The sequence below is a fragment of the Setaria italica genome, chromosome III (assembly GCF_000263155.2).
Source record: "Setaria italica strain Yugu1 chromosome III, Setaria_italica_v2.0, whole genome shotgun sequence".
NCBI lineage: Eukaryota > Viridiplantae > Streptophyta > Magnoliopsida > Poales > Poaceae > Setaria > Setaria italica.
The window spans coordinates 13,819,231-13,838,346 of record NC_028452.1 but is presented as its reverse complement, the minus strand read 5'-3'; the positions used below and the strand labels follow the sequence as shown (position 1 = coordinate 13,838,346).

Here is a 19,116-nt window from a genome sequence, read left to right as displayed (position 1 = left end):
GTAAACATTTGCTAATGATGGATTAATTAGGCTTAATAGATTCGTCTCGCCGTTTAGCCTCCACTTATGTAATGGATTTTCTAAATAGTCTACGTTTAATACTCCTAATTAGTATCTAAACATTCGATGTGACACGTGTCAAAATAAGCAAAGGGAAACATCCTCTTAGTATCAAACATCCGATGTGACGGGTACTGAAGTTTAGGAGGGTGTATCCAGACACCTTATAATCTGATGTGCGCACCAGCGAACATGATGAACTGCGCACGTGCCACCGTTCCATCTTAAATCGAACAGGGCAACTAATTAAAAAAAGGCTTAAGCCTGAAACCACATGGTTTAATCATGATTCATGCGAGTACCTGTTGCCCCGATAATAATCTAATAAAACACGACGATCGCAAATTGTTTTCCCACGAAAAGCACACAGGCATATGATTGCGTTTGTTTTCTACACGGTCAGGCTCGCTCACATGTCCAGCGCTCCACCGAGATCAGCCGGCAAGCGAGACAACGCTCGAAGCGGAGCCACACCCACACGTTTCTTGCTCCAAACTCCTAGTACACCAAAGCCCACACCGTCTGATTCTGATAGGAATTGGATCCCGGCCTGACTTCCGCGGCCAACACCCAGCCCAACGCGGGTGTGAACTTAACCGAAGCGGCCGGGTTGCCGCGCGCGATCCGGCTCGACTCCGCGTTCCGAGTTCCGACCCCTCGGAGGCTCGGAGTTGCATTTGGCGTCAAGCAACCGCCGTCTCGTGTCTTCTCTTCCCCCACAAGCTCGATCGGCGGGGGATCGAGGTGGTTGGTTGCACCTGCCTCCCCCCCGACTGTCCCTGGCGGACGAGACTTGAAAGGAAGGGCAGATAGCTCGTCGTACTCGTACGTAGCACGACGGCAACAGGCAACTAGGATTCTGCTCGAGTTGGGTGGCGACGTGGAACGAGAGCGAGGCCGAGGCCAAACCGAACGGGGCAACCTTCCAACCTCCCCCTGGCCCTGCTGCGTCTGCACTGGCACGCTTCGCAACTGACTGCCGGTGGTAGCCTGGTGCAGGCCCCGTTTCGGGCATTTTGGGTTGTTAGGATTCAAGAACGTGCGCGTCCCTGTCGTATGGTTGTGGGACTAGCGGTCGATCGGCTTTCAGGGAATGTTAGCTCGCTCGTGCAAGTGCAGGTGTGCTACTGCGAGGCTGCGGCTGCAGTGCAGACTGCAGAGCACATTCCCTTGCGAGCTCTTGCAGGCAGCATAAATGCGGTGACGTGTTAATGATGGGGACATAGGAAGTTCGGTCAGTTTTTTTTTCCCGACTGGGTCTGTTTAGGCGAATCTTGGTCTCTCTCGTTAGATGTTTTACACTCTGGTTGGAATCCGTGTTTTAAAGCAAGCCTGAACTTGGGACGAAACAGTGAAATTTGGTAATGTGTCTTGCGATATGTCCATACCTGCTGGATGGTACCGTGCCATTGCACTCGACAAGGCACATTTCTACCGCTCCAATACCTGCTCGCGGTATAAAATTGTACCCGTATCCGTACCCATGCGGGTAACGATATCTGACAAGCAACCCGTATCTGCACCCAATTTAGCCGCGTAAAAGTCACGACTCACGAGAGAGAGTGCATTTTACAAGGTAAAATGAAAGATAACAATGTAAGTAGAAAAAGAAAAGAAAGACAATAATAATAACGATGATGATGATTCCCGTCTGTATCCTACCCTTCTTATTCCATCGTATGCCCGTTCACACTCACGAGTCGCCTTGATGTTTTGAATTCCTCTAAGGTTCAAAAGCCCGAGGAACACCATTGACGTGTAGCAAATGGGATATCGAAAACGTCAGTTCCGTATTACGGTCCGTTCATCCACTCGGCCTCTCGTGGCCGTAGGCGGCAGCGCGCCCAAGCGAACAAATGGACCTCCAATTTTTCTTCTCCCCCACCGTTTCCAAAACACCATAAAATAAAGCGTCCCCCAAGCCGAATGGACGAGCGGGATTGATACGATTTTTTGATTTGTGTCGCTGGGGAGTCGCGTTGTGCGCGGCAGGTGGGCCGCACAGTGATGGAGGGCGGGCGGGCGAGGAAGAAGGATAGCGCCCCGCCGGTACCCGGTAGAGAGAAGAGAAGCGGAGGGAGGGAGCCAGCCACGCGAAGCCTGCAGGAAGTTTCGTTTCCGCGAGTCAAAGGCAAGACAAGCTACTCCCCTCCTACGCACACACACCTCTCCCTCTCTCCCTCTAGTCTCCCTCACTCTCTCTCTCTCTCTCTCTCTAGTCTCACACGGTTTGCCTCCGCCCACGAAAAGACAACCAACCCGGGGGAGCGAGAGGAGAGGGGAGGGGAGAGAGGAAAGGGAAAAGCGGGTCGCGCGAGTGCCCCCCTCCAGCTTTTGCTCCAATCGCGGCGCCGCCCCGCGCGAGATCCGCTCCGCGTGCCCCGCCGCCGCGCCGCCGCCGAGGTGAGCGCCGCCCTCCCCACCGATCCGCCGCCGGGGCTCCGCTCCTGCCCGCCCGATTTGGCGCGCGGTTTTGGTCCGGGATTCCCCCCTCCTCCCTAACTGCTGTCGCGTCCGCGGTTTCGGTCGGGGGCTCGGGGCTCTGCTGGGAGTTGCGGGGGACTTGCTCGTTGGGTGGGTCTCTGGTGGCGAAATTGGTGCTCGCCGGCGCGTGGTTCTGGTTCTGGTTTTGGGGAGTGAGTCGGCCGGTTTGGTTCTGGTTAGTTGATGGGTTTTGGTGCTGCTTTGCGCTAGTGATTTTTGGGGGTCTCTCGCGCCGCGGCAATGCGATTCCTCCACCGAATTCTGCGGCTCTGGGTGCCGAAATGGAGTTGTTTTGAGAAATTTCTGTTTGAAATCCTTTTTATGGTTGGAGCTGAGATCTTAAGCTCTATCTTCCCTTCCGGGTTTGGAGCTACTTTTTTTATGGGCAATTCGAGTTCAGCGTGGTCGAATTTTGAAATTCGGAGTAGGTTTATATGTGCCGTGGGCGAACGGGCTTGATTGAATTATTAAAACCAGAACTGTTCCGCTGACATTTTCAGTTCCATCTAGTCGTGCGATGGATGGCACAACTTGGCGGAACGACTCCGAGTCTGATTGCGGATTATTTTATTTGTTTCAGATAGAGGTGTCGTCCCCAGCATCGGGTTCCACGGAGAGTTGTTGATTTGGATACCTGATCCAATTGGGGCGGATTGAGTGACTTGACCGTTTCAACATCCCCCGTGCCTGCTGCCTTTGGTCAGGATAAGAGGCTTGGCTGGTTCCAGAGATGATGCCATTGTGAGTGGGGATGGATTCTGCGAGAAGTTGGTTCCAGAAGTTCCAGCCGAGGGACAAATCCAAGAGTCCTGCAGTTGCTTCCAGCCATGGAAAGGATCCAGGAAAGCCCCCGATGGATGACGCCCCTTCTAGTGCGACAAAACAGAAGGTTGCCGCCGCAAAGCAGTACATTGAGAACCACTACAAGACCCAGATGAAGTCCCTGCAAGATAGGAAAGAGAGGTAGGCAGTCCAATGAACTTGAAATTGCTTGTGTCCTTGCCTGCTTTAGTTGTAGATTTAGTACCCATTGAGTTTTACATACGAGTAGCAAAAATCTAAATTACGGTTGTAGTGTTAGTGTAGAATGGAAAGAAATGAATATCCCTATCTTGCTGTTAATGAGAAGGATGTCCGACAATACTTCACATGCCATGTTGAGACTGGAATGGTAAACACAGGTGCAGCCATGCGGATGGTTAAGATCAAGTGCTTACTCCTTAGTAGTATGTAAACTTGGCTGTGCCCAGAATAGAAAGCTCAGTTACGGCGTCAACTCAAGTTAGGTACTATATTAAGTTCTAGCCTTCTAGGGATGCACCAGTGACTTAGCAAAACCAATATCTTAACACCAAAATATAATCACGAACTGTTTTTTAGGATCGCCTCATTAAACTCAAACAATTTACATGCTCATTCTATATGCTGCGCGCCATCCCCCTCCCCCCAACCACTACTAACACCACACACTGTACACTCAATGCTACATACCAATCTACTTCTCTATATTTCCTTGTGTTCACTGCACATTCACTTGCACCAACTTTTTTTATCTTAATTTTATAACATGTTGGTTTACTTTTAGGCGTTGGATGTTGGAGAGAAAATTACAAGATGCTGAAGTTCCTGTGGAAGAGCAAAATAATATTTTGAAGCATTTGGAGAAAAAGGAGACTGAATACATGCGTTTGCAGAGACACAAGATGGGAGTTGAAGATTTTGAACTTTTGACAATTATTGGGAGAGGTGCATTTGGAGAGGTACTGTTCATTTCGGTCTCCATCGTTTGCCTCCCAACTATGGGACTTCTAACAATTTGTGCAGACCAGTGCAATGATATACATGGCAGTATTTCTTTGTCTTTTGAATTCTATCCCTTCTGTGATTCTTCTACACATACTAATGTTGGGCTTGGCATTATTGCTCATAAAATCTTTTTTCACTAAATAAATGTGGATATTTCATATAATTGGAAACTTGTACTGCCTTGCTGCTCCGTCTTGTATTTTACAACTTTACTCGCAACTCTTTTGCTTGTAAGAAAACTGGGATTAAGTTAACGTTTTTGTCCTTATTTGGCTGACATTTATATGGCACATTAGAGTCCTTTAGTATTTGGACCTTTTGTGGACCATGCCAGCTTTAGCCTCCAAATTGATGGCATTCAATTGTCACGTGGTCCCTCGATGCATGCTTACTCTGAGTTTCCATTCCTTGCATGCACATACGCAAAAATTGTAAAGCACCCTGGTGTTGTTTCAACTTTACCTTTTTCACGTTCCGCCTTTTGTCCTTTGTGTCCATTCTGGGCTTTCAGATTCTTGGAGTTAATCTCTGTAGTGTCTTTGTCATCTGCTGGTTATTTTTTATATTTAGTCAATATTTGGATGAACACCTTTTTGCTGCAAAGGCTGAACCTTTCTTTATTTTCAAGAAGAAAATAAGAGAAAATTGTTCCTTCCTAGTGCAGTTTATTCATGTAGTTTTAAGTAACTGTTATCTACAAGTGGTTTAGCTGATTCTTTTGTTGTCTTCTATTTCAGACTTTCAGTTGACTCTGCCTCTTTTCATTTCATTAATTATTATGCTATTCTTTTCCTTGAGTCACTTATGCCACTCTAAATTATAATTGTGCAGGTGCGTCTTTGTAGAGAGAAGACCTCTAAGAATGTGTACGCAATGAAAAAGCTCAAGAAATCTGAAATGCTTCGTAGGGGCCAGGTACCATGTACGGTCTGTCTGCATTGTTTTGCATTGCCTGCATTGCCTCTGTTTCTGATTTGCATGTTATCCTCTGACACGTGTGTGCATATTTCAGGTAGAACATGTCAAAGCTGAACGGAATCTTCTTGCAGAAGTTGATAGTGCTTACATAGTTAAGCTCTATTATTCTTTCCAAGATGAAGAGTTCTTATATCTCATCATGGAATACCTTCCTGGTGGGGACATGATGACTTTACTTATGCGCAAGGACACACTAACAGAGGACGAAGCTAGATTTTATATTGCAGAGACTGTGCTTGCTATTGAATCTATTCACAAGCACAACTACATTCATCGGTACCATACGAGTGTTCCTGTGTCCCCCCCCCCCCCCCTAAAAATGCCAGATGATCCTATATAATTGAAATGATGTATGTACCTCCGCGTTTCCTTTTGTCAGGGATATCAAGCCAGACAATCTGTTGTTAGATCGGAGTGGTCACCTGAAGCTTTCTGACTTTGGTTTGTGTAAACCTTTGGACAGCAGTAATTTTCCAAATTTGAATGAACCGGATTATACGCCTGGAAAAGGCACCAAACCTTTGCCTGATAGTACCAGGTTAAGCAATCCTTCGGCACCGAGGCGTACACAGCAGGAGCAACTATCACACTGGCAAAAGAACCGCCGAATGTTGGTAAGTAGCATATCCAAACTGGGTTTAACTTATCAATGACCAGGAAGCAGCATTCCAATATTATGGTGATTTTTATTAACCCAATTTTCTCTGCCTGCACTTTACCTACTTTTTGGTCTCCTATTTCTAATAAAGCCATACAAAAGTTACATTGCTCCTTCAAACTTTCTAGTTTTGAACTGTGTTTTCACTGATGCAGTTCAGTTAGTCTGGACATATCTCTCTTAACCAATCATTATTAGACTTCTAAACGGATGAAAATGGTTCCCAGGTCTAAAGATATAATAATATATTATTTTGTTGACAACTTGACATAAACCAATCTTTAGTATGGAGTCAATGGCTAATGGGTGGGGCACTGTAGTTTGAATGGAGCTTGGTGAAACCAACGAAACCAGTTACGATGTCACTATTCTAATTGCAAAGGAAACCAAAGGGCAAATAGTAATACTCTGGGCCTTAATTGTCTAGTGGATTATATGAATCATAGATGACACCAGTTGATGGTAAACCTGGGTCCTTCTATGTCTTTAGCTAGATTTTTGTTCCTTTTTCCATAATTCTGGTTTCTGTGTTGTCATGCTGACTCTACACTTGAGCAGTTGAGCGCAGTTAACATGTTTAATCGCACTTATGGCACAGGCATATTCAACAGTTGGTACACCTGATTATATTGCTCCAGAAGTTCTACTAAAGAAAGGATATGGAATGGAGTGTGACTGGTTAGGATTCTTATCTTGCAATTTTATCTTTAGTTATTAAACTTAATAATTCTATCACCCCCTGCGCATTGTGTATTTTGATGGATTCTTGACATCACTTCTTTTTTCTTCCTTAGGTGGTCCCTTGGTGCTATCATGTATGAAATGCTTGTTGGTTACCCTCCATTTTATTCAGAGGATCCAATGTCAACTTGCAGAAAGGTACGTGTGATATCCACAGGATACATATGCGTGTCATACATATTCTACATTCAGGTTCGTCATGCATATTCTATATTCAGGTTATTTTTTTGAAATAATATATTCAGGTTCATCCTATGTGAACTTCATAACAGCATTGTGTCAAATCGATAACACTTACATGGGAGCAGATTACACTGTGTGCCACAGTAGTATGACTATGACTTGCCTGTAAATCTGTAACCACAACTACTTTGTGGCTGGGAGTTGGTGGTTATATACCTTTTTAATTATTACTGTGATTTTTATATAAAAAAAATTCCCGCTTCTCATTGACTAGCCCAGTGGTATAGATTAAAAGTGCATCTTAAGTTGTGGTATGGAAGCAAATTCCCCAGCTGCCTCATTTACCGTGATAACCAAAATGCTATTATGGCTTTATGAACATGCATCTCAACTTAGTTTTTTTTTGTTCATGCAGATTGTGAACTGGAGAAGTCACTTGAAATTCCCTGAAGAGGCAAAGCTTTCTCCTGAAGCTAAGGATCTCATCAGCAAGCTTTTGTGCAATGTCGAGCAGAGACTAGGCACAAAAGGAGCCCATGAAATAAAAGTGTGTCATGTTTTATGCGTACGCTCGCATTACTCTCAATTACCCAACTAATTTCATTTTATTTTCCACTTTAGGCGCATCCATGGTTTAGAGGTGTTCAATGGGATATGTTGTATCAGATGAAAGCTGCTTTCATACCAGAAGTTAATGGCGAGTTAGACACTCAGAACTTTGAGAAATTTGAGGAGGTAATATTCTACTTTCCCAGCTGGTCTAGTTCTGCAGATTATCTGCATCAATAATATTTGCCTACTGTATAAAACCGGTTGGTTGTCGATGCCACATAACATTCATTGATTAATATGGCGTGAACTTGGCACGGTGTCTGTGACCCTATTTTCTGTTTTATTTTCATACCGATTAGTGTTCACTCTGGTAGTCGAACACAAGCTCTGGGCACGGCTAGTATATGTACAGATCAAACAGAAGGGGTTCCCCAGAATGTTTTCCTCCCTTTTGAGACAAGGCTAAACCCCTCACAGTCAAACTGAAATACAGATGTTTGAAACACAAACAGAAGTAAGAAGAAAAAGCGGTGCACACTGAGCTGCTAGGCTATAACTCTGCATCAGAGCTAACTAGCCTATCAACGAGCACTGGCGCAAACAGATAGAGATTGAGTGATGTTTAATTTACAGGTTAATATCACCACCTGATAATTCCTCCTGCTCGGAAGTATGTAGTTTTACTTCTAATCAAGTGGTCTGTGTTGGTTCCCTGTGCATTTTAAGCTAAATTTCTTGTAGGGTATTCAAAAACTTTCCAGGTTAGATCTCTAGTAGTACTAATCAATGAACTCAGCGATCTAATCTCAATTTCTATCTGCTACCTAAGCGATACAACTGGGCAGATTGGGAGGAATGTAGTGCGATTTCCTTTCATATCAGTTGGGCTTTAAACAGTACTAAATGTAGTTTTTGAATTATCTATCATAATACTCTGTTCTTTCATTGTTTCCATGATAGCATGTTTGTTGTTGACCTGGTGAATCTTGAATTATGACTGCATCGATGATTTTACTAAACATTGTAAAAAGTTGTACTGTTCACTCATTTAATTACGTTTTCCACTATTCTGCAGACTGGAGCTCAAATGCAAAGTTCATCTAAGTCTGGCCCATGGAGAAAGGTATGCATGAGTTTTCCATGGAAAGTTTCTTGATAGTGGAAGTTTACAGGACAGATCTTGTTATAGGCAATTCCTTATTTGCTGTTTCATGTGTATCTTTTATTGCTAAGTTTGTGCATTGATTCCCCCCTCATTCAAGAAATAGACAAATCTGTGCTCATAAGTGGCACAATGTGGGCATGAAAAGGAATTCTTGTTCGTCTAGTATGCATCTTTTAACCATAAAATATGAAGAAACTTATGCATTTCAAAGATTGCTAATGATTTGGAGGGCACAGATATTTAGGAAATTGACTAGAAAAATTTACTCGTTGGGCATTTATCTTCATTTTATTACTGCCCTTTGCCAATGAATTGAAGAACACTATTCTTTTACAGATGCTTCCATCGAAGGATGCAAACTTTGTTGGATATACTTACAAGAACTTTGAAATTGTAAATGACGATGAAGTGGCAGGAATTGGTCAGCTCTCCCTTAACCTTGCTCCTCCTCTGCACTATTTCACCTTGTTTAATTATATGTTTAGCTTGACAAAACGATTTGCTGCTTGGTGCAACAGCAGAGTTGAAGAAAAAGAGCTCGAAACCAAAACGGCCGACCATCAAGACATTGTTTGGTAATAAGCAGAGCCAGTATTTTACGTGTCCCTCCACTATCTTATCTGCGTGATCGATCCACTTACCTTCATTCATCTCTGAGCAGAGAGCATGGATGAAGAGGAGCCTGTTCAAGGAAGTTTCTTAAGCATGTTGCCCCCGAAGGAGGGGCAACCTTCGTCTCACTCCAGCATTCCACCAGAACAATACCAACCTCGACGTAAATAGGATATGGAGGTTCAAAAAGTAAAGCATAGGAAAGTAAAACAAGGAAAAAAAAATTCTGCTGCCTTTTGATCCCGCTCCCCGTCTGTAAATCCTAACCGATGCTTTCTTTAGTCAAATGCTTGAAAAAAAAATCTCTCCCACCAAATAGTATGGCATTCGATGTGAGCAGCTGTGTTCGCTGTATGTTGTGTTACGGTTCCAACTGTCCCCTGCCTCTCAGGCATGCTGGCTGCATCTGTATACTCGTTCTCAGGCCGTGGGCGAGCATGCGTATGGCATGGCATCATTTTTTTTGGTAACCTTTGCAGGAACTTTGACTAACTGAAGCGCTCAGACAGAACTCGAGAAGCAGCTACCGTGGGCTGTTGACGTTTTGATGTGGGCAAACTGCAATTTTTTTCGAAACACAGCACACACATGCACACACACTCAACTCAACTATATGAATACGCAACGCTACCTCTATGAGCACATACAAGAGATTGAGTCGGTAGATCCTCAAGATTGATGAAGTTGGCGTGAGATTGAGTCGGTAGATCCTCAAGATTGATGAAGTTGGCGTCATGAGCATCAACCCCAAGTTGAAGGTTTTAATTCTGATGGACAGGTTTTACCGTAGGGAATCTTATTCGCCGAGTTACGTTCAGTTCGTGTGGTCAACTGCATTCACCAGCCGTCCAGGCCGGCTGGATTCTCATCATGTTTTCACAATTAAATCATGCTATTTTTGGCGTTGTAGGCTGCAATTTATGTATTTTACGAACGCTCTAGCTGCTTTCTTCTAAAAAACAGAATGAGCACTTGGTATCGCTTCCTCTACTTTCTTCGGCAACTTTATGAATACAGCTGAAGTAATGTCCTGTTCGCTTCAGCTTATAAGCCGGTTGAAAAGTTGAAACGGCTGATTTGTTGTGAGAGGAAAACACTGTTTGGTGGCTGATAAGCCAGCTGAATAAGTTAAGCGAACAGGCTTGGGACAGCGCACTCTCACAAAATCTACAGTGATGACACTGATATCACAATTATTTTTGGGAAGATCTCGTTGGTGCACGTCACAAATGTCGCGTGTGCTCGTGTCTGCAGTACCATTATTGGCCTCGCTAGACCCGGCACTTGGACTGAACCACAAGGCACTACAGTAGGGCCGGGCCGGACCATGACACGGGCCGAGTAAACTGATGGGGGCTGTCATTCGTGTCATCATCACCTGTCAGTCAACAACTTGAGAGGCACCAGTTAATCCATCCGAAAAAATAGTCCAACCTCGCCGCCGCCGGAGAGGATGAGCGAGCGGCGGTACACCGAGCAGGAGGAGGCCCTCGAGATCAAGTCCCTCCGCCGCATCCTCGCCGCCTATGCCAAGTACGCGAACCCCATCCCCCGCTCCCCGTCTCTTCTCTACCCTGCCGTTCCCTGTACGAATCGGCCTCCGTTCATTCCCGGCGGCGCCGCCATCCCCGCGGTTGATTGGAAGTACGTAAGCAGCGGGACTCGGTGCTAGAGACGGTTCCGCGTGCCATTCCGAGTCGTGGCCTCGTGGGGGGCGACGGGGTGGCCTGGAGTTTGGACTTTGGGAGTGGAGGCGTGGAGCAGTTCGCTTTGATGCTTTCGTGTGAGTTGTAGGGTTCGTGGGCGCTCGCCGGTTCGGGAGAGTGAGATGCTAGCCGGATTTGATTGGGTAGTGGCGGGGAACCAGCTGGCGGGGAAGCCGGGGAGCTGCGCTGGTTTTTTTCCCCCTGGAGAATAAAGGGTCTACGCTGTTTAGGAGTTCTCGATTTGCACAACCCAGTTTAACCAAGTCATGGGCAGAGGGATGTGCTTCCTTGTGCATGGCGGTGTTCGTGTGGATAGTGAATCAGGGTTATGGGTATGGTGTTAGACCTGGTGAGGTTTCTGTTGGTTTCCTTGACTTATTACCCTCGGCGTATTAGGGAGAAACTATTCAGTGGATATGCCTAAGTGATGCGGGTGTTTACTAGCACTGTGCCGGTTTTTGGTTGTTGTTGATTGAGGCTATCAGAGGGTGCATTTGATGGGAGTCTGATATTTTGAATCCTCAAAATGTTACCATAGGGGGATCAGCATGGTAAATTGCCTATAATCTGCAATTATGTAAACCTTTTGGATGTAGTCGATTAATCTACGATCCTTAAAATGTTGAATGGAGGATTGGAAGACATGCTTAGTTTTTGCCAGCTGTTGGCTTGTTTAAAAGTTTTATCTATGCAACATCAGTTTTTGAATTTTTTTTCCAAATAGTTGGTAACGTAGGGAAGCTAACCGTCAGTTTCTACTCGGAACAAGAAATGATATTTAAGAAATATAACTACATGAGAAAATCTAGCCCTACCCTTTTATCTTGATAAAAATTTAAAACATTTCTTTTGCGGTTGTAATAGCTATCAAGATGCAGCAGAAAGGGATGTCAAGAGATATGAGCGGTCATTTAAAATGCTTCCTCCTGCACACAAGGTATATATTTATATAATGATCACATGTTTTCCTTTATTTTTGAACCCAATTACTCTTTGCTAACTACATTAGAGTTCATTTTGATTTATTAGCTCATCTAATGCTGTGTGCTCTCCCACATTTGTGCCATTTTTTTTAGGAACTTCTTTTCCACCTTGGTCTGAAGTACCAAAGACTCAGATGGTAACATTCTGTGTTTCATGCTTGCAACGATATAGTACTGATAAATAGTTCTCCTGCTTTGTATATGAGATTTTCCAACGTGCTTATGTTCATGGGGCTTTCTACCGAAACATTCTAAAAAGATGGGCCAATGCCTTTTCAGAATAGTTCTCTACTTGTTTGTTGTTTAATGTTTGGTACTGCCGTACAACTGAGATGTGCGGACACCACGTCTTATTGTCATTTATGTAAAAAAGGCCTTTATGCTTGCTGCTGAAGGTTTGCTGCTGTTATTTGACGCTTTATTGCTTGACAGGTGTATATCCATGAACGCAGCTTTTATTATGAACATGCTTGAGGTATGATCTTTTTAGACTGTTTATTTGGTGATAACTGCAATGCACATGTTTTGTCAAAAACTGCAATGATGATGGCATTATTAAAAATGAAAACAATGCAGGCATTTGAACATCCTTTCGACATGAGTCGTTATCTAGATGTTGGTGGCGATGATCATCCATCGAACATGCATGACCACATTCATGTGGATTGCACTCATTCCAGTGGGAGGGGTGATTGCTCAACAATTTCTACTTCCAGAAGCAATACATCATTGGATGAGCAGCATGATAACCCCCAAGAAGATGCCAAGGCCCATGGTTCTTCAAGTGAAACTGTCAATAAAAAGGCACGACCTGTCTGTATCCTTTTTTTATATATCACTTTTAGATAATATCACCGATTATATACTGTTGAAGATTCCATTGTATTGCTTGTTGAATTTGACTGATTAAATATCTACATATTAAACAGGATGAGGAAGACCACACGGCACGCTGCTCGCAGCCTGTTGGCAGCAACTTGGGAACATCCCAAGGTGTACATGTATCGTGTAATGGTGATACAGATACGAGCACAGCTTATTGTCAAGATAAAGATGTCTCTGCATCTTCTGCTGTTGATAATGTAAGGTCTACTTGCATGGCATAAGCTGTTGGAGTATTCTCAATTGCATAATGTGGGATATTACTATGCAATCATACTTGAATTTCATTGTCATGAATCTCAAGGATATGGCATGCTTTCGAAATGGGAAATACTCCATGTACAACTGAGATTGTGTACACACGTGTAGATTTCAAATTGCAACAAATAATCAATTGTGCCAAGATACCTGCACAGAACAAAACGTTTGACAATAGCAAATCATAGTCTTGCAAATCTTGTTCTGGGAACAAAACATGAGGGAGAAGCTGCTTATTATATGGGTTGGAAAAACAACAGAACCAAAATAGATTACAGACGCAATATGAAGTGATAGTGCTCCAGTGCCATTGCCATCCCATGAGAATGTAGGGATAAGAGATAGGTAACTCCATGAAAATTAAGGTAGGATAGGAAGTGAATCAGCTTTCATAAATTCCATAAAATACCTAAAAGTTTTAGCTAATATCAAACTAATACTAAAGTTGGGGTCAGGATACTACACATCATTTCGCGAACATTTTTGGCCTACCAAGCACTGACCTTTTTCTGTACATCATGCACTGATTCAGTTATTCCTCTTCTAAATTTTTCTAGTATCTTCTGCTCACAGATAATTAAATCAAATACCTATGGAATATTAATTCCTGTTTCATTGTTTTAGGTAACACCACGGCATTGCGCAGGTTCATTGTTCAAGTTGAATGTTCCTCCAATTGATGTTGACAAGGTAAGCGTTGTTCTGATTCAGTGCAGATAGTGTGATATTACAATGCTATAAATGGAAGTTAGCCAAGGGTATATTGGTTGACCGCCAAAGATGTATGTGACGTTGCTGCTTTTCATTTGTGCTGATTTCTATTTTATGCCCATGAAATTTTAATTGCTGAAACATGCTGTACTTTTCTGATTTCTGTGTGCATTTCTGTCTGAACTTGATGCTATGCCCACATATGCAATTACTCACCAGTTTGCATGTTGTTTTGGACATTTTCTATTGTTTTCTGCTTTTATTAGTCATCTTGATCTGTTTTATGCAGGTACGATGCATCATAAGAAATATAGTGAGAGATTGGGCTGAAGAGGTAATTTTCTGTTCTAAACTGTAATAGACTTGAAGCAGAGTTCTTTTTCAGTGTACTGATATAAATATTGAAAAATACTGCTGTTTTTTTATTTATTTTATTCCAGGGTCAAAAGGAACGTGATGAGTGCTACAAGCCTATTCTCGAGGAGCTTAATCGTCTTTTTCCTAACCGGAGCAATGAAAGGTAAACCTTCTGGCATTATTTTTTGTCTTTGCTCACAAGTGTGCTTGCATGGATTGCGCATCCATGTATGTATACGTTGCTGTCCTTTTTTACTTGTGGATGTGCTTATGTGTATGCGTGGGTGGGCGGGATGGGAAGTTTGTTATCAGTAATGGTAAAAAGCTGTTTTTGATGTCAATCAGGGGCCAGAACCCTGTGAGGTTGTAACTTTGTTGTTCTCAAATTGTCCACTTAATCTAAGCTATAAGAACAGAAATTTAGTGAAATTCTCCTTGCTGATTGTCTTCATATGTGTTTGATTATGTAGCATATCACCTAAACTTATACCTGTTGCTAGCTATGGATGATCGTTGCAAGCATCTCAACATTAGGAATAAACAGAAGATACTGCGGTATTTACTGTTACTCTTGCATTACTGATATTTACATTTGTCAAACTTCATAGGCCTCCTTCATGTCTAGTCCCTGGTGCTGGGCTTGGGAGATTGGCGCTGGAGATATCTTCTCTGGGTACTGCAATAAAATTCTTGATTAAAAACTTAGCTAAAATTCTCTGGGAACCGTTGAGATATATCTTGATGTTGTATTTTTTTTTAACCTTGAACAGGTTTTGTAAGCCAGGGGAATGAGTTCTCATATTACATGCTGATTTGTTCAAGTTTCATCCTGAACCAGTATGATAATCTCTACATGCCAAACTATTTATTGTTCATACTTCATAATGCTAATGATATTTCTATTCTTACCACTTTGCCAGCACCCAAGAGGCTAATGAATGGACTATATATCCTTGGATACACAGTAACTGCAATTCTCTTTCAGACAATGATCAACTTCGGCCTGTTTCATTTCCTGATATCCATCCCTCAAGGTACCTATTATCCCAATATATGATGTGTTTTTTTACTTTACCTACAAAAATGCGACCTTTGAATGTTGAAATATTTTATTTAGTTGTCAAATGTGCTTTCACATTTTGAATGTCTAATCTGAACTTCATTTTATTCGAGTTTGGGTTTAATGCTTGGGCATGTTTCAGTCATTTGGCATTATTAATAATGTAGGTAAACACTGAGTGTTTATTTGCATTGTTGTTTAGCCATATGTCTCGCAAAAAAGAGAGATATTGATTTTTGCCTTTTCTTTTATTTGCTTTGACATACTCAGCTTACGAATGTCTGAGTTTTCTTTTCTATCAACAGTGCAGGTATCACGGATGGATTTTCAATGTGTGCTGGGGATTTTGTAGAGGTCTACAGTGAGGAGAGCCAAGAATGTGAGATAATTCAATGATATTTACGTTCTTTATGAATATAGATATTAGACAGCATGAATCCAAAATACTTTTTAACACTTTAAAATAATCTAACATTCTGTTAAATAAAGGGTATGTTTCAGAACAAGCATAACTCTACTGTTTGCTTTAGTCTTAGTGTAGTACCATTTGCTACTACATTCCTGATTCCAGGCTGCAGTACCTGTATGATAGAGCAATGCAATTTTAACATTCTTTGCAATTCTATTTGTTGTTCCAGCTGCATGGGATGCTGTTGTAACTTGCTTCTTCCTGGATACGGCACACAATATTGTTGAATATATTGAGATCATATCAAAAGTTCTTAAGGATGGTGGGGTGAGTTCTTTCGCTTTAGGAATTGATTGCTGATTTGTGTTCTCCATGAGAATCATCAATAACTTTTTTTTTGGTAAACCAATTACTGAGTTCATAAATTCAGTAAATTTTGTAACTTTACCATGGTTAAAGCTGTTCTTTCGCTCATATCTATTCTTTGTGTTAATTTCAATCAACAGGTCTGGATAAACTTGGGCCCGCTTCTATATCACTTTGCTGATTCATATGGGCCTGATGATGTAATTAGTTAACTTCCATTAGGCACATTGTAAGCGGTATCTTTTCTTTCAAGTTGCCTGATTTATCTCCTTGAACTCAGGATATGTCTATTGAACTAAGTCTGGAAGATGTGAAAAAGGTTGCTTACCATTACGGATTTGTGATGGAGGTGAGGGTTTATGCTTTAAATTTATATTGTATTTTTTATGAAAGTGCTGTTCTCATGGGTTACTTTGATATATGATTTGCAGGTGGAGAAAATGATAGAAACTACTTACACTGCAAATATGAGAGCAATGATGCAGGTAAGTTTCCAATTCAGTATCTCCAAATAGCTAGGGGATTCTTTAATTTGTGAAGTGCATTCTATGATTTTGTGCATGATTTTAACCTCATTTCACATAATCAGTTGCTGGATGGGCAAGTTTGAATGCTTAAGTGTTGTTACTCACATGATCATAGCTGGTCTTGGTGTGTATGGGTTAATCTAACTTTGAAAGCTCTCAATTCTGAACAGTTGGGGTTAAGCTGTGCTGAATTCTGTTAATTGACATCTGACGTTCCAATCCCTGCCAATTTACTGTGAATGTCCATGAGCCACTTGTTTTAATGTGATATGTCAACCAAAATCTTATTCGTACCTCAATCGAGTTGCAGAATCGATACCGTGCAGCATTCTGGACAATGAGGAAGAATGCATCTCGGGCAAAGGCTCAGAAGCCTCGTTGAAGTGAAGATAATCATCTATGCAGTGTGATCTGCGGTATACAACTAATAGGCTGATCAGTCCATGGCGTGTTTATCCAGGCTGGCGCAAATGGGATGATCAGTTCGTGCCATCATTTTTTTCACCATTGTATTCAAACTCTACAGAAACTGCGCCATGACAACTTTAGATAGCCATATATCAGATTAGCTGCCTGATTCACATAGAATATAATTGGCATCACATAGGAAAGGGCGATGTCTCTGCTCGGACTACATAGGAGAAAAGGATGAGCTAGCTAGCGTACAAGGTGTTAGACCGTTAGTTGGTTTGGAGACCGGGATAGCACAACGAGATGCACTATTGTCAAAATCGTGACGCTTGTCTTGTGATCTATAGGCAGTAACTCCAAAGGTGTATAATTTGTGAATTGAAACTGTACCATGATTTCTTGAACTCTGTCCATTATACATTTCTCAGCGCTGAAGCTGAAATTTTTCTGCATATGACAGCCGAATAGATTTTGTGTTTCAGTATTTTGGAAGAGAAAAAAATGGTTTTTATATGCGCCATTGTAACGTGCGTGACAGGCGGGAATACTCACCACTATACTACAACGACTTAGATGCTAGGTTTCTACACAAAAATCTTCAGTAGAAAGCGAACGCGAAAAAGCACACATTTTGAAGATGGGTATAGTACGGGGAGGGAAAACTTGCTGATTGCATAGGGTAGAGCTGCTTTTGTTTTTGTGTGCCGGATTGACTTCCCGCTGACAGGAATCCATGATCGGTGATGAGGCTCATCCCTGTGTGGCATGTTTCCCATGTTGTGACAGGCAGCGTATTCTTCTCTATGTATAATTTATAAATGAATTAGTAGACGAATTTGTAACACAGTTCCATCTAGGTATATGTCCATCAAATGAATGTCTGATCCCACACAAACTGTTTCCAGAGCAGTCTCAACTTTCAACCAGAACCTGCTGATGTACATGGATGTAAGTCTTTTTTCGAGAACGGACCTAAGCACATATTTTATTAAAAGGAAGAGAATTACAGACACCACAACCTCGAGAGAGTCCCCAAGGTGCTGACTTACGTGGATGCAAGTCAGTAAGTGCAAAAATCATTGATGTTCTAATCAAACATGAAAAGGACTGTGTCGATGGTAGAGAGCTACATTCGTGCATAGTAGAAAGAAACAGTGGAACGGAGCCAGGTGAGGACAGTGTCGCCCTGAATGAATATGCAGTGCAGAAGTTGATGAATAAATTGAACCAGTCCGTTACTTGAGGAAATCAAGAAACGCTTGTGCTATGCAACTACTCCAGGATCGGTTGCTCCACTCCAGAATCGTACTTGGAACGATAGAGAACAACCACCGCTACCGATGATTAGCTAAAGGCCTAACGATAGGATAGGATGGCAACAACTCCGCGGTTGACCTGATTTGGGCCTAACGATACCATGGCCACACTGGGCGCCCAGCCGTTCAGGCCCTCCAGCGGCGCGGGAGCTGGCGGTGACGCTGAGCTAATTCCCGGACGCAAAAAATGATGGGTTACCAGTGGAAGGAGGCGCCGCCGGTACCCAGACGATTAGCCAAAAAAAAATAAAGCGCCGTTGCCGGGGATCGAACCCGGGTCACCCGCGTGACAGGCGGGAATACTCACCACTATACTACAACGACCTCTATGTCAAGTTTTCTTTTGAATATAATAACACACTTTCCATTTCCCAAAGAAGTTGGACGGTCGACGGACTCGGTGATGGAAAGATGAATGCGGCAGAACTCGACAGGCCACCACGTAGACGATGCATCCTGGCATCCTGCTATTGCGCATTCCCGGTTTCGTCGTTCAGACACAACCAGTTAGCCTGCCTCAGCTTGTTAATTAAGCCTAACGAGTTGAAGTGAGCTTGCCAAATGTTAACAATCATCAGGAGCACATGTACGGATGGCTATACCAAGTTAACTAGGCTTAGCTTGCTAAGACTAACGAGTTGGAGCGAGCACAATGCAACATTAGTATGAAAAGCCGAAGTGATGTTCAAGCAATAATTAAGGGATCTTTCGCAACAAGAACTCATCTCGTTTTCTTTTGGAATGATCGAATGGTTTTCTCGCGAACTATTGGTACCTAAGCTATGAAACTAGCAAAAGCATTTCACCTAAAAAAAGGACTAAGGCTAGAGTTTAGCAAATGATCTATGAGCTCTCGAAAGAAGAGGTTATGAAATCATACATATTGTTATA

General features: G+C 42.6%; 2 protein-coding genes and 1 non-coding gene across 3 annotated transcripts; 2 read left to right on the top strand and 1 right to left on the bottom strand.

The window, feature by feature from the left end:
* The first annotated feature begins 2,242 nt into the window (after window positions 1-2,242).
* On the top strand, window positions 2,243-9,612 carry LOC101764976 (serine/threonine-protein kinase tricorner). The gene is made up of 14 exons (XM_004961484.4): window positions 2,243-2,463; window positions 3,125-3,507; window positions 4,130-4,304; window positions 5,182-5,265; window positions 5,363-5,604; window positions 5,708-5,942; window positions 6,585-6,664; window positions 6,781-6,865; window positions 7,326-7,457; window positions 7,532-7,645; window positions 8,538-8,585; window positions 8,964-9,048; window positions 9,146-9,202; window positions 9,289-9,612. Exons 2-14 carry the CDS (start codon window positions 3,296-3,298, stop codon window positions 9,408-9,410), a joined length of 1,671 nt encoding a protein of 556 aa, XP_004961541.1. The 5' UTR covers window positions 2,243-2,463; window positions 3,125-3,295; the 3' UTR covers window positions 9,411-9,612.
* Window positions 9,613-10,502: 890 nt separating this feature from the next.
* LOC101764292 (carnosine N-methyltransferase) lies at window positions 10,503-17,361 on the top strand. The gene is made up of 18 exons (XM_004961482.3): window positions 10,503-10,772; window positions 11,810-11,882; window positions 12,022-12,065; window positions 12,361-12,403; window positions 12,505-12,732; window positions 12,858-13,010; window positions 13,693-13,758; window positions 14,069-14,113; window positions 14,220-14,299; window positions 14,745-14,809; window positions 14,907-14,973; window positions 15,057-15,170; window positions 15,502-15,575; window positions 15,835-15,932; window positions 16,112-16,171; window positions 16,252-16,320; window positions 16,403-16,456; window positions 16,809-17,361. Exons 1-18 carry the CDS (start codon window positions 10,693-10,695, stop codon window positions 16,878-16,880), a joined length of 1,485 nt encoding a protein of 494 aa, XP_004961539.1. The 5' UTR covers window positions 10,503-10,692; the 3' UTR covers window positions 16,881-17,361.
* A 1,116-nt stretch (window positions 17,362-18,477) lies between these two features.
* On the bottom strand, window positions 18,478-18,549 carry TRNAD-GUC. The gene has a single exon. It is a non-coding gene; the product is annotated as a tRNA-Asp (tRNA).
* Window positions 18,550-19,116: the final 567 nt, after the last annotated feature.